This window comes from Protobothrops mucrosquamatus, unplaced genomic scaffold, assembly GCF_001527695.2.
Source record: "Protobothrops mucrosquamatus isolate PMUCROS unplaced genomic scaffold, P.Mucros_1.0 scaffold4863, whole genome shotgun sequence".
Taxonomy (NCBI): domain Eukaryota; kingdom Metazoa; phylum Chordata; class Lepidosauria; order Squamata; family Viperidae; genus Protobothrops; species Protobothrops mucrosquamatus.
The window spans coordinates 12,870-28,457 of NW_015390751.1; the positions used below are offsets into that span (position 1 = coordinate 12,870).

A 15,588-nucleotide genomic window follows, 5' to 3' on the forward strand; every position below is an offset into this window, starting at 1 on the left:
CAAGTGTGGCCTTACCAAGGCATTGTAAAGTGGTATTAATACTTCACGTGATCTTGATTCTATCCCTCTGTTAATGCAGCCCAGCACTGTGTTGGCCTTTTTGGCAGCTGCAGCACACTGCTGGCTCATATTTAAGTGATTGTCCACTAGGACTCCGAGGTCCCTCTCACAGTTACTACTATTGAGCAAGGTACCCCCTGTACTATACCTGTACATTTATGCGTCATCCTGCCCAAGTTCCATCTTCTACCTATCTACTCTATTAAAATCATGAGTTTTCCTTCTATCTGGAAATTTGCTTTATTTTGCATTTTGAGGTCAATGGATAACCCAAAAGCTTTGACAAAGATTTCTTCTATTGCAAGATATTTGTTAACTGAGTAGATTATCTTCCATTTTTTCCTATGATGGTGTTAAATAAAAGAAAGAGTCTCCATCACCTACCATTTTTTACCCTAACAATATTTCTAGTGCCAGATAAATATTTAGCGAGCCTCTAAAGATGCTAAAGATTGTCTTTGGAGTGCAACACGACAGTTTCCCGTTTAGTTTGACTTAAAATTAAATAAATCTAACAAAGTCGAGCTGAGATTCAGAAACTGGAAAATTAAAGGAACTCTTCCATAGCCATCTTGTTGGGCACTTATGCCTTGGTGAGTTGCCCTCTTTATCGGATAATAAATCAGTCATGGGATTCAGCCAGTTCGCATCAGTTCAGCAGAACCGGTAGCTAATGTTTTGTTGCCCAGGCCCAGAATGGACTTCTGGAAGCGGCATCCACACAGAGAACCGGTTGTTCACATATTTGAATCCCACCACTGTAATAAATGAATTACAAGCTATGCATGTCAGCCTAATAGTAATAGAGACTTTAAAAACCAACTAAAGAAGATAAAAATTTAACCTCAACAATGTTATCATCTAGCCCAGGGGTAGTCAACCTTGGCTCTTTTATGACTCATGGACTTCAACTCCCAGAATTCCTGAGTTGAAGTCCACGAGTCATAAAAGAGCCAAGGTTGACTACCCCTGATCTAGCCAATCTGTCTGAACTCAGGAACTAATCAGGTTTGAGGGTGATTAGTACTTGAATGGGCAGCCATCAGTAATATAGACTGAACTTGGAAATGAAGATACAGTATATTACAGAGGAAGACAATGGCCAGCTATTATCATACTTTAACCAGAAAAACAAGATAGTTCTGTCCATATACAGTCATTCTTCAGAATCCATCTTGATTTTATTTAATTATCTCAATTTTCTCTGTAGTACTACTCCCCCCCCCCCCGCATCTCATTTGGGCAGGTCAGACTCCAGAAATTATGTTGCAGTTTTCAAGAGAACTTGAAGCATAATCTCACTATTTAGTAGTTTCCAATCAGTACACCTTACCCGATGAATCACTCAAATGTTTACCTATTTTAGCTTGCTCCTGTCCTATGATGACTAAGCTCTACATCGTAATTCATATTGCTACCCAAGGTAAATTTGTCTTCTGCAAAGCTCAATACCTATCACTGAACAGGAGGACATAAGGAGTCAGAGATGGTTTCATTCCTTACTGGCAAGAAGAGGGAGTGAAATTTTGACCCTTCACAAATAGGGAAAATAGAACGCTGACTGTTCCCTCCCCCAAAGCAAAAACTCAAGAGAAATTGTCCTGCTAAAAGTCCCACAAAACCATTCATGACTTGAGAATAATATGAAAGTGTTGGCCAGAAAAGTAGTCACCTATTTGTGTAAAGAAATCCAGGGATGTAATCATAAGAGAAAATATCACTACATAATTATCAGATTCAGATAGTAGGCCACCTAGTTTGTGGAAACAGCTAAACACATTTTGGAAAAAAAAGATTCTCTATCCTCCAATCCTCTTACAGGAAAAGGTTTATGGTTCAAAAAAACACCTCCCTATGTTGTCTATGGAGATTCTCAATCATCCAGATCATAGTTATCCCAAAGATGGTTTTTCATGAGACAACTGGATTTTCTTGTTTTTCTTTGAAGACGTTTCGCTTCTCATTCCAAGAAGCTTCTTCAGCTCTGACTGGATGGTGGGGAATGGAAAGATTTATATTCCTCATAGACAGCTGTTCATTTGCATTCTTTTAGTTAAAGCTACCTGGAGGCTTATCTGTGTCTTCATGGTTACCTGAATAGTGCAAATGGGTGTGGGGCCTTCTTGGAACTGGCTCCATGCCCATTTGAATTACTCAGGTGACCCTGAAGACACAGATAAGCCTCCAGGTAGCTTTAACTAAAAGAATGCAAATGGACAGCTGTCTGTGAGGAATATAAATCTTTCCATTCCCCACCATCCAGTCAGAGCAGAAGAAGCTTCTTGGATGAGAAGCGAAACATCTTCAAAGGAAAACAAGAAAGTCCAGTTGCCTCGTGAAAAAGCATCTTTGGGAAAAACCCTTTGTTATACTGTCGGATCTACCAAGGGCATCAAGAAAGGGAGAATGTGTCCTAATTAACCTTCTTCTATCTCTACTTGTTTTTCTTAACCCTATTGATTGTGGTATCTTAATCAATTGGTTCAGAAGGCTTAGTTGTGCTATACACATAAAAGTTTTTCCTGTCAATTGTGTCCAACCCTAGGAGTGGTACTCATCTCTGTTTCTTAGCTGAAGGAGCCAACGTTGTCCGATGACATTTTCCATGGTCAGGTGGCCAGCCTTGCTACATGCCAGAGGAGCACGGAATGCTGTTACCTTCCCACCTGTTAATCTACTTGCATTTTCATGCTTTCTAACTGTTAGTTGGGCAGGAGCTGAGGCAAGTAATGGAAGCTCACCCCATTGTGTGGAGCTGGGATCTCAAACCCAGGCTGTTAGATTTCCAGCTGAAAAGCTCAGCGTCTTTACAAATTTTAGGCAAGTTAATATATCATCATCATCATCATCATCATCATCATCATTATTATTATTATTACCACCATCCTCATTCTGATTTTCTTTTGATATTCTGTACTTAGAATTAAAGATTCTGATAGATCACACAGCTAAATCAATTTGATTGGAACCTGTTCAAATCACTTCTGCACGTGCACACATACAACCTTTCTCCAACTTTGTAGCATCCTAGATTCAGAGAACAAAACTGCCATAGTAACCGAAGTCACCTGAATTGCATCTGGGGAACGTTTAAGTTGGGGGATAATCTCTCCAATTCATTAAAAATATTTAGAAAGCTATATTTGTATTGGTGAAATAAACAAAAAAAGGAACATTCAGACGTAACACATACCTATACACAAAAAGAGAACATGTAGGCAAATTTTTAAAAAAACAAGAAAAGAATAAAGCCTATAATCTCAGGAAGAAAAATAATACCCTCTACTTTTGAAACCATAAATGAATCCTTGACTGCATGAAATAACCTTGTTCAGATTTGCTTCGACATTAGAGTAAAACAAGTTCGAAAGTGGAAAATGAGCACATCTCATCCATCCAAACTCTAAAATCAGGGATACCAGAATCTTCTCATTAAATAAAACCACCATTACAGTCATAAAATCAGGGATACCAGAATCTTCTCATTAAATAAAACCACCATTACAGTCATAAAATCAGGGATACCAGAATCTTCTCATTAAATAAAACCACCATTACAGTCAATGCACAATAAATCCAATTTTTTCCATGGTTAGATAAATTCCAAATTATTGGTCTCAACTTCCACATCACTTCAATTTCTCTAAATATTATTTCTCTTCTCATTACAGTGAGATCTATAAACATTAAATTAAAACAGAACCAGCCCAGAGTATGGGACAAAGTTGCTGCACAACCTCTCACATCCAAAATATATCAAAGATCCTCTGGAGTATCCAAGGCCATATAAAAACAATATCATTGAATTGGAAAGATCTGAGATTATAAGAGCCTGACTTGAAATCATAGCAAGTTGGTTTCTTCAAACAGGACATTCCAGCCAAGAAGGCACCACACACATTTACACTACTCGGGTGATCCTGAGGACATAGGTAAACCTCCAAATGGCTTCAACGGCTCTCTAAAAGAATGCAAATGACCAGCTGTTCGCAAAGAGAATAAACCCTTCCATTCCCCATCATCCAGTCAGAGCTGAAGAAGCTTCTTGGGTGAGAAGCAAAATGTTTTCAAAGAAAAACAAGAAAGTTCAGTTGCCTCCTGAAAAAGCACCTTTGGGACAACCATGACCTGGATGACTGAGAATCTCCATAGACAGGATACTCCAGCTACTGTATATCTTTTCCTCATGTTTTTTTTTTAATCTCTACATGAAACAACTAAAAAATATCTAGACCCTGGCTATGTTTCCAAGGTGAAGTTAGAAATCCTGAATAAATGTCTGGAGGCAATGTGGGATAAGGACCCTCATATGAAACTTAATCCATTCAGAATTAACCTATATTGCTTTGCTGAAGGATTCTAATATGGATCAGGCAGATGGGGGATAGGTTACTTCATTGTGTGTCCCATTCTCCCTAAAAATTCGGGAGCTTGGAAATTTTCTTGGAAGTTCATTTGAGGAAGTACGGTTGGTGGACCAGGTAAGATGAATTTGTCTGCTTAGACCATTTAATGCAGTAATCAGCTGAGGCCTCAATGGATGCTTTAAAAATGTTGAGGATATCTAAACTGCTTTGCAAAAGGAGAGCTGTACTTGCATGCCTAGACCTGGATTCGAGTTACTTGATGGGAATTGGTAACCTTTCCATCTTACTAACGTCTCCATTCCACCACTCTCCAATGGTCCAAACACCTGAAATACCAGCCATTTGAACCTTGGACACTTCATTTGGATACCACAAGAGTCATTAGGTGGACATTTCTTCTTTATTCTTTTTTTGGGTCCCTGTTCTGTTTTCCTTTCATTGGAAGAGTCCCCAGTAATGATTGAGGGGAACTTTAAGGTTACTTCACCAGATTTACAGCTTCTCTGAGTCATCAATACATGATAGTTCTGGATCTATGAAACCCTTGTGAGAAAAATGCCGTGAGGCATTTCAGCCATCACTGAGCTGATAGATGAGTAGTAAGAACAGGCTTTACGTTGTCTCAATGATGGTCCTGTAGATTTACAAGATACTCTTTTGTGTCAAGTGAGGAAATGACCTTGACCTTTCCCCCTCAGCTTCTTTCAGAAAGGTCAGAGTTCTTCCTTCCTTCTTCTCCTTTCCCCAGATGGAAGACAGAGATTTTCAAGAGGCAGACTTTCTATTAGAGCAGTTAACTACCTTCATGAATTTTACTTTTCCATTTGACCTTAATAACGTATCCCTAAATACTATTAATGAACTTGGTTCTACTCAAACATGTACGTTCTGTTAAAGACAGAGCCCAGATGAATGAAATGGAGGAGATTATGACTAAGATTAGCAACAGAGTTAGAACAGAACAGAATGGAACGGAACAAAACAGAACAGAACAGGACAGGACAGGACAGGACAGGACAGGACAGAACAGAATAGAATAGAATATGGAAGGGACCTTGGAGGTCTTCTAGCCAGCCCCTTGCTTAAGCAGGAGAACCTATACCATTTCAGACAAGTGACTGTCTAGTCTCTTCCTGAAAACCTCCAGTGATGAAGTGCCCACAATTTCTGAAAGCAAGCTGTTCCACTGGTTAATTGTCCTCACTGTTAGGAAGTTTCTCCTTAATTCCAAGTTGCTTCTTTCTTTGATCAGTTTCCAACCATTGTTTCTTGTCCTGCACTCTGGTGCTTTGGAGAATAATTTGACCCCCTCTTCTTTGTGGCAGCCCCTCAAATACTGGAATACAGAGTTGCTTACATTGTACTCATACTACCATACATTATATTCCTTTTTTCTTCTCCAGTAGCTGGGCATTTTTCTAAACTGAGCATTATGTTGCTACTATCCACCGTTCTGATATCTTGTTGAGTTTCTGGAATAGTTTCAGAGTTTCAAATTAAATAGGCAAGATAGAAGCAATGTCATACAAAGAAGGATAGTGTGCTGTGCCAAGAGAAGCTGGAAGGCAATCATGTTTTTCAAATGGGATACAATACTGGCATATCTTCATTTTTATCAAAATGGCTGCCTGCTACTCAGTGGCTTCCCTTGTTTCATCCAATAAGTTTATAAGGGTCTCCCAGCAGTGTGCATTTGAATCCTCTCTTTTCCTTTTAAGTGTTCAAGGCAGCAGGGGAACTCATCTAAAGCTACTATACTTGTGTATCTTAACACAAGTTTTCAGCTAAGTGGAAGAATCAGCTCATAATAATAGAAGGCTATGCAGATGTCTTCCCTTCTTAATCTATTATAATCCTGAATTCTGTTCTCTATTCCCCCCTGTTCTTCCTTATTCCTCTTTTAAAACTGTATAAATCTAGGATCTAGATCTAGGAATCTAGGAGTCCTAGTAGACAACCACTTAAACATGAGTCAGCAGTGAGTTGCAGCCACCAAAAAAGCCAATCCAGTCCTAAGCTGCATTAAAGAGGGAAAGAATCAAGAGCATGTGCAGTGTTAGTACCACTTTACAATGCCTTGGTTAAGACCATATTTGGAATACTGCATCCAGTTTTGGTCAACACAATATAAAAAGCATGTTTAGACTCTGGAAAGGGTACAGAGAAGAGCAACAAAGATTATGAGGGGGTTGGAGGCTAAAACATACAAAGAACAATTGCAGGAATTGGGTATGTCTCATTTAATGAAAAGAAGGACTAGATGTGACATGATATCAGTGTTCCAATATTTGAGGGGCTGCCACAAAGAAAAGGGGGTCAACCTATTTTCCAAAGCACCAGAAGGAAAGGCAAGCAACAATGGATGGAAACTAATCAAGGAGAGAAGCAACCTAGAACTAAGGAGAAATTTCTTAAGAGTAAGAACAATTAATCAGTGGAAGGGTTTGCCTTCAGAAGTTGTGGATGTTCTGTCACTGGACGTTTTTAAGAAGAGACTGGACAAGCATTTATCTGAAATGGTATAGGGTCTCCTCCTTGAGCAGCAGGTTGGACTAGAGGATCTCCAAGGTCCCTTCCAACTCTGTTATTCTGTTACTCTGACATTGCAAAACCCAGAATTTTGCCACAGACTGGGGAACTCTTGGGTTGAGCCAAGCTACTCTCTGGCATTTAAGGTCAATGGAATGAGGAAAATGAACTAATGTATTCAGAGCACAATTGACAGTCTCATTTGACATCCTTTCTCAAGGATACAAAATCAGAGCAATGGTTTCAGCTGTATGTGCATTCTGAAATAAATCACCATGCCCTTTCTTCAGTGATTCTGATGATAGCGCTCACATGCTACTTCCTACTACTTTGGCCTTCATTTACGCAAAAGTGAAAAGGACAGACCAGGATTTCCTTGAAGGACTCAGGTCATTGATGTTGCTCCACATCTGTCTTAGGCTCTATAAAGCCACTGCTCAGAAAGCAAGAGAGTATCTGAGAGGGATCCAACTTGACTCTCCACCACTTCTGTCCATTCAGAAAGAGAAGACCATATCAAGGTATGTAGCTGAAGAAATAAGATTCTTACTAAGAGGGCTTTTTCTCAGCCTATAGAAAGTATAGAAGGACTTGTTGTCAAAGGCTTTCAGGCAAAGTAGTTATAGAGGAGTATGAACAAGGATTTCTGGGAAGCCTTAAATATAAGGAAGGGAAAACACACTTTAGGCCATTGCTGCCAGTCCTCATTAATTGATAATATTGGAGAAGAATGGTGTAAATTATAAAAAGGTAAAATTGAGCTCTCCTTGAATAACAGCTGTATTTTTTTCTTGGGATCAGTATAAAATTTGGTTTCCTGCTGTCTTCTTCTTTTAACCTTCCCACTTATGAAACTTAATGGTCTCCTATTCTTTCAAACTATTAACCCATATAGCTTTTTCAGATTAGTCAAGGTCAAATAGAACCTGCCATGTAGCTCAGCCTGTCTTCATAGACTCATCCATGTCATTTAGAGAAATGGTTCACCACTATCCTCTTCCAAATGTTTCTTTGACTTTCCAGCTTCATATGCTATCTTGCAATTTCCTGATAGGTCCCATCCAAAAATTAGCCAAGCCTGATCTTGCTTAGATTTTATGATCAACCAAAGTTGCCCAATTGTTGCCATTCTCCATCTAAGTAATTTTCATTTAGTGTTAATATAAACAAAATGAAATCCAGATTGATTGATTGATTGGTTGATATATTTATTTATAGGACATATGGCCACCTATCTATCTCATACAATGACTCAGTTTTGTCCTGGTACCTCTCAACAACTTTTAAAACAAGGCCATTTTTCGTTCCTTTCTATATTCGGGTTGATGCGTGGTAGACTACAAATAGATTTTTTCGATTTCGTATTTCTTTCTCTCTTTGAAGGTCAGTCAAACAATGGGTCTCCTTGCCTACTTCAGCCTTTGTCTTCTTGGCATCTTCTTCACCAGTCCTTTCCTTCAAGGTGAGTTTCTCTGACAAATTTCCATGGGAGTGCATCATTGGCTTTCAATATCCTGCACCATTTTTCAAAACTATAGGAAACAAGAGTTGTTTTGTTATCTTACAGTATAAAGGCCTCACTGATGTCAAAGTGATAATAAACACATAATGAAAGATCTCCCTTTCATGCTTGGGGTCTTCTGGAATTTTCCTAATTGGCCGCTGGGTGAACAAAATGTTGAATTAGACAAGCCAATCTAGCAAGATGTTTCTTTTCTTCCCAGGATTTTATATAAGCAACATATTGCTCTGTATTTTAATCTTCTTTTTCACTACCCTCTTTCAATGCAGTGGAGGCCGACACCTGTGCCAGGGAATGGCTGCAAAACCAAGGCAACTGCTATGCTTATTTTGATCAGAAGTTGACATGGCATGAAGCAGAGGTAGGAAGCCTTTCTTATAGTCAACATGTTCTGTAATGAATGATCTACAGGTTTAGGAAATGGATTATAGGGTAATGGATGGATTGGGTTTTTCTGTGATACAGAATATAATACTGAATTTGTATATACAGTATATAACACTGTATTCCTATTTTTGAAACTTATATGTTTGTTACCAACACTCTCTAAATGAAGATATTCTTGAATTTTGAGCTGGAAGGAAACATGTTTAAGTGCAAATATAGGATTTCACTAAGTTGATGTGCAATATTAGCATCTCCTAGTAAGACTTGAAAGATCTCTTCAAATCGTATTGTACAAATGATTGATCATATTTAGAATTTTACAAAATTTAACATGTGGGAAGTTTCACAGATTCCGGAGTTGGGAAATGATCACAGAACGTCATATTCCTTTTTTGCTTTTTTCAGATCGAGTGCCAGAGCTATGGCCGTGGGGCACATCTTGCTTCCATCCTTACCACAGCAGAGACGCTCCTGGTGGCTGAGCACATCTCCACTTACCAACGGGAACTTGCTAATGTCTGGATTGGACTTCATGATGTCCGTCAGGTGAGATCATCTGACTTAACTCTGCTCCTATGGATCACTACCAGCAGTAGCACAATGTTTATTGACCTACCTTAATCCTGTAGATTCCTGCTCTGTACTTTGCCACTAAAACGTTCAATTCCTCATAATCTTACACAAAAATTACGTTCTTTTAAGCATATTTCCTTTCCACAGACCGGGAAGTGGAGATGGGCTGATGAATCCACTTACAACTACAAATCTTGGATGAACTACCAACCAGATAATTATGGCAACAATGAGCACTGCGTGGAGCTGCGACGATCCACAGGTAAGCAAACGTCTCATGCAAGAAATTTTGACATTCTAAACAACATGGATTTGCAATCGGTTGTCAAGTTTGTATCTTATCCTTTTTCCAATAGTCTCCCTCTGAGAATTTCTTAGGTTTAATAATAGGATAAAATATATGAAAGTCTCAATAACAGTCATAAAGATCAATGATTTACAAAGCAGAATTAAACCCAAACGAGCTTTTTTCTTGCATATATGTTTGTGTGTATTTGCATGTCTGTATTCATTTATCTGGACTATCCATTTTGGGAAAAAGTAAAGCATCCCCAAATAATAATACTTTTTATTTGCATTTTAGGCTTTAAACAATGGAATGACATTCAATGCAATGCACGCAATGCCTACATCTGCAAACATGTGTTGTAAAGATGACAAGCTTCTCCCAGTGCTTCCCAGGATGCTGATGTGACGGGCTGCCTTCCCACTTATTACCTCCTCATATTCCACAGAGATAAAGTTCTCTTCCATCTTCTTCAAAACATCAACTCACAAGAATTACCTTTGGTCACCTTCTTCTTCTGAACCTTTCTTGTGGCTTGCATAAAGTGCAATATCAATAAAAAATATTCTAATGCAAATCTTCTCTGAAGTTGTCATTCTTGGTTCATTTACCTTCCTTCCCATTAAGAACATGCAAAGGAGGATAAGAGCCCATTTGTGCCCTTTGCTCAGTTGTGAAAGTATACAACTAATGTGTGTTGCTCATTTATCACAAGGTCTTCCTGTCTGAATTCCCTCTTTTGCATATCTACCCTATTAAAAGCATGGGTCTTCCTTTGATCGGATGTGTTGTGTGTCCCACAAATTTTGACAAAGATTTTATTTTTTTCTTGATAATGGCTGGTCTTTCTTGTAGTACTGCTCTCAGTGCTCTTCTAAGACTAACGTTCTTGAAAGTTTTGCTGTGTTGTCTGCATAGTCCAGAATAGAGATATGTTTTCCAGAAAGTTTTGATGACTGAAAGTTCACGATGTGGAGATGACCATGGAGTTAATACAGAAACTAAATAGGAGTGGAGCCAATATGCAGCTTAACTTGACATCTTTCTGAGTTTCAATGATACTGGTGAGATGGCCCTGGGGGCTACATCTTACTTGGAATGATGTCTATTCATATATAATAGATAGATAGATAGATAGATAGATAGATAGATAGATAGATAGATAGATAGATAGATAGATAGATAGATAGATAGATAGATAGATAGATAGATAGGTAGGTAGGTAGGTAGGTAGGTAGGTAGGTAGGTAGGTAGGTAAATTACATTAAAAATGAAATTCTGTTGCCTGCTCTCAAGATTGTACACATATTAACATACGTATAAACATACTATATGAGGTACATATGTATATACCTACACCCTTACATATAAATACATTTAAATATTAATCATTGTCCATCTTGAATACCTAGCAGAAACAGAAAGCTTGGGAGTTCACAAGGTTGATACTGTATGGAACAAAACTGTGACTGAATCTGGATGTTCTGCTTTGAATACCACAATGCCTCCTCCCAGAAGATAACAAGGAAAACAGGTCATGAAGAGGATGTGTAGCATCCCAGGCAATCCTGCGGACCCTGCCCAAGCAACGCTTATATGCTATGTCCTGGATGGAAGGGAGGAAACTGCCAATAATCTTTTCTGCCATCCTCACCACTCTCTGCAATATCTTCCCATCTGATGCAGTAATGCTTCCAAACCAGACTGTAATGCAATATGACAGGATGCTCTCAATCATCCCTCTATAGAAAGTGGTAAGGACAGGGGAAGGAAGATGTATTTTTCTCATGCGATGCAGAAAATGTAAGTGTTGTGTGGCCGCTTCACCAGTATCTCACTGTTGAGTGACCAAGCCAGCCTACTCATTAGCTGCACACCCAGAAATTTGATGCTGCTAACCATCTCCATATTAAATGAAGTAAATGTTGGTCAATCGAGGAGACCTCCAGATTTGTCTACAATTTAGTCTGCGGTATGGAATCTTATGCTGTCTACAAAGGTAGCATAAAGACCATGTTGCAGAAGAAGTACTTTTAATGTGACGATGGAGAACTAGGTACTGGTCAATGGTGGTTTGCCTTTGGCCTTCTAAATGTCTTTTCTAAGGCCTTCATGGCTGCTCTATCAAGTTTTAATTTACAGTATATTTCTTGACTGCTTGTTTTTTTACTGTTGATGGTTGATCCTAAAAGGCAGCGACTATTCAGCACTGATTTCTCAAAAGTCAAATCTAAATATCCCTTCTCCCTATCTAGTATATAAAACTGTAGTGCATTTCTTGATTTTTTTTCCCTTTATCACCTCACATTCCCTTTCAGTCAGAATACTGTCAATGACCTTCTTAGCACCTTTACCAAACTAATCTCTCTGTAGCTTTCATAGTTTGCTTTGCAGGTTTTCCCCTTGGGTAGGAGAATAAGAATAGCAAACAATATTTAATTTATTACATATAGATCATGAAACATTAAATACTGCAACTTTGACAGCCAATCCATCAACAAACCACAAGCATATTTTAACATTTCTCACTTACGCCATTTCTACCTGGCCTCATACTATTTCCCAACCTTCTCACAACAGTCAGAACATCTTTCTCATCTAATTTGTTTTCCTGGACATTAGAAACTTTTGTTTGAATTCTGTTTTCACGTTTATTCCCATACAGGTGCTCCTTCCAGCACTGAGAAATGTTAAAATATGCTTGTGGTTTGTTGATGGATTGGCTGTCAAAGTTGCAGTATTTAATGTTTCATGATCTATATGTAATAAATTAAATATTGTTTGCTGTTATTATTCTCCTATGCAAGGGGAAAACCTGGAAAGCAAACTATGAAAGCTACAGAGAGATTAGTTTGGTAAAGGTGCTAAGAAGGTCATTGACAGTATTCTGACTGAAAGGGAATGTGAGGTGATAAAGGGAGAAAAAATCAAGAAATGCTAGATAGGGAGAAGGGATATTTAGATCTGACTTTTGAGAAATCAGTGCTGAATAGTCGCTGCCTTTTAGGATCAACCATCAACAGTAAAAAAAACAAGCAGCCAAGAAATATACTGTAAATTAAAACTTGATAGAGCAGCCATGAAGGCCTTAGAAAAGACATTTAGAAGGCCAAAGGCAAACCACCATTGATCAGTACCTAGTTCTCCATCGTCACATTGAAAAGTACTTCTTCTGCAACATGGTCTTTATGCTACCTTTGTAGACAGCATAAGATTCCATATCGCAGACTAAATTGTAGACAAATCTGGAGGTCTCCTCGATTGACCAACATTTACTTCATTTAATATGGAGATGGTTAGCAGCATCAAATTTCTGGGTGTGCAGCTAATGAGTAGGCTGGCTTGGTCGCTCAACAGTGAGACACTGGTGAAGTGGCCACAGCAGCACCTGCATTTTCTGCATCGCATGAGAAAAATACATCTTCCTTCCCCTGTCCTTACCACTTTCTACAGAGGGATGATTGAGAGCATCCTGTCACATTGCATTACAGTCTGGTTTAGAAGCATTACTGCATCAGACAGGAAGGCAGTGCAGAGAGTGGTGAGGATGGCAGAAAAGATTATTGGCAGTTCCCTCCCCCCCATCCAGGACATAGCATATAAGCGTTGCTTGAGCAGAGTCCGCAGGATTGTCATGTCATCCACCTTCAACCTTTGCAGTGTCCTACTCAAGTTCTCTTCCTGCTTATGATTCTGGATATTTTTTCAAACTGCTAATTACTCCAAATGTCATTACATGCTACTTTTCACATATTGCTACAGCTATTCTACCCACAATTCTTTGTTTTTTAGTCCCCTGGCAACATCAGCCCTAAGGCAGGATGTTAATTCTAGATGTGGAAGAGCTATAAAGCAATCACTGCATGCAATGCCAATACTTTCTGGTTAAATCAACATCCATGGGAATTCTCCAGTCAAACAAGAATCCATGATAATAAATGGATCATATTTGTAATTTCCTTAAAGTGTCCTGTAGGTGCCAAAACAAATTGTATTGTTTGAATTATAAAGATGTTGGTTGCTGCTTGTGATTTTTAACTGTTGCTGGATTCAAGATCAGGACTTGACTCTTTCATTCTAAATGCCCTCCCCCCCCAGCTTAGCTTCCTCATAGTTATACAACAAGGAAATGAAATACTTCATACTTCTATCCCAGGTTTCCTCTAGATTCCAACAGTGAGCTAGATAAAAGCAGTAGCGTCAGGAGAACATGACATTGAAAAGCTGAATATCCAGGAAGACTTCTTGAATCTGGGTGAGTGTATAAATACTTATGCTTGAGGCTCTGCAATGAACATTCTATTGCTTATCATGTGATAATGGGCTAGAATAGAATAGAATAGAATAGAATAGAATAGAATAGAATAGAATAGAATAGAATAGAATAGAATAGAATAGAATAGAATAGAAATAAAAAATAGAATAGAGTAGAGTAGAGTAGAATAGAATAGCAATAAGAATGGAACAGAATAGGAATAGGTATAGGAATAAGAACAGAACAGAACAGAAATAAGAACAGAAATAAGAATACAATGGAATGGAGTGGAATGGAATGGAATGGAATGGAATAGAATAATAACTTCATTGTCACTTTAAGTGTACATTATTCAGCATACATTAAAATGAGATTTCATTGCATACAGCTCTCAAAGGATAACCATTTCCAATATACACTACATAAACATGACCAAAAAAAATCAGGTAGAACACACACACAAAGACACACACACAAACACAGACACGTTTTCATTGCTAGTTAAATCTTCTAATATCATTCTTGGTTTAAGAGTCTAAGTAAATGTGCTTAGAAATATGTGCTTATGGAAAAAGAAAACTCTTTAAAGATACATCATTAATTTCATATTTGGTGCAATTTTAACACAGAGCTCTGTTATTTACAACCCTAATCCTTTCCTTTCCTCCCACTTTTTTATTTTCTCATCCTTCCACTTTGCAGTTTTTCTGCTGTCCTTCAAGATTTTCTTTCTTTTGAACTATTATTTCTATTACTGCAAAACCTCCTTGTTACAAATGGGACAATGCTGTTTGGTGAGTTTCATCAGTCACAATCCCACTTGGATGCTAGCAGTAGCAGAAATTGGTAATTTTTAGCTGCTGCTTTTCTTCCCATAATTCAAATGTTTCAATTTATCTTGGTACAGTAGTCTAGCGTTAAGCTGATAAATTGAGAGATTCAAATCCCCAATTGACCATGGAGCTCATTTGTTGACATTCATTCTTTCATTTCAGACTAACCAGTTCAATTCAGTTCAGTTAATATGTCTTCTGGGTTATTGAAGATCATGAACCTCTATTGTGTTGGTTTGACTCATGATTGTTATGTGATAGAAAGATATGGGGAGGCCCCAGTTTCTGCTACATTCTATGTTGTTGGCCTAATCATATTGGTTCAGCTGCCTTTAGAGATGTTTTCTCACTCCAGACCACAAGAATGCCTTAGAGACTGATCTACACAACTTGTTATAGAGCAGCTTTTTTTTGCTTGTTCTGCCAGTTGATCCACAGGTCTTCACCATCTTCCATTCCTACCCACAATAGTAGAACTATGATGAATGTCTCAGAGACCATGGCTAAGATGTGGACATGATCATCTTCCATGCCAAGAATGTTGCAGCTGTGAAGATAAAATTATAAGAGACTCAAATTGTTGTGTTCTCTGTATTCCCCCCCCCCTTAATCCCCTATGCATATCCTGATCACCCATTAAGGGTGATTGCCCTTCACCATTCATCGCCCATTAAGGGTGATTGCCCTTCACCATTGATCGCCCATTAAGGGTGATTGCCTTTCTCCATCTGCATACAGTTTCATGCCCGTTGCTGGTTGGCTAACTAGCAACAGGG

At 38.5% G+C, this 15,588-nt stretch overlaps 1 protein-coding gene across 1 annotated transcript; it reads left to right on the top strand.

The window, feature by feature from the left end:
• Positions 1 to 8,351: 8,351 nt before the first annotated feature.
• Positions 8,352 to 10,089, top strand: LOC107299392 (C-type lectin Cal-like). Its single transcript, XM_015828757.1, has 5 exons — positions 8,352 to 8,418; positions 8,748 to 8,839; positions 9,271 to 9,411; positions 9,586 to 9,700; positions 10,022 to 10,089. Exons 1-5 carry the CDS (start codon positions 8,352 to 8,354, stop codon positions 10,087 to 10,089), a joined length of 483 nt encoding a protein of 160 aa, XP_015684243.1.
• The last annotated feature ends 5,499 nt before the right edge of the window (positions 10,090 to 15,588 follow it).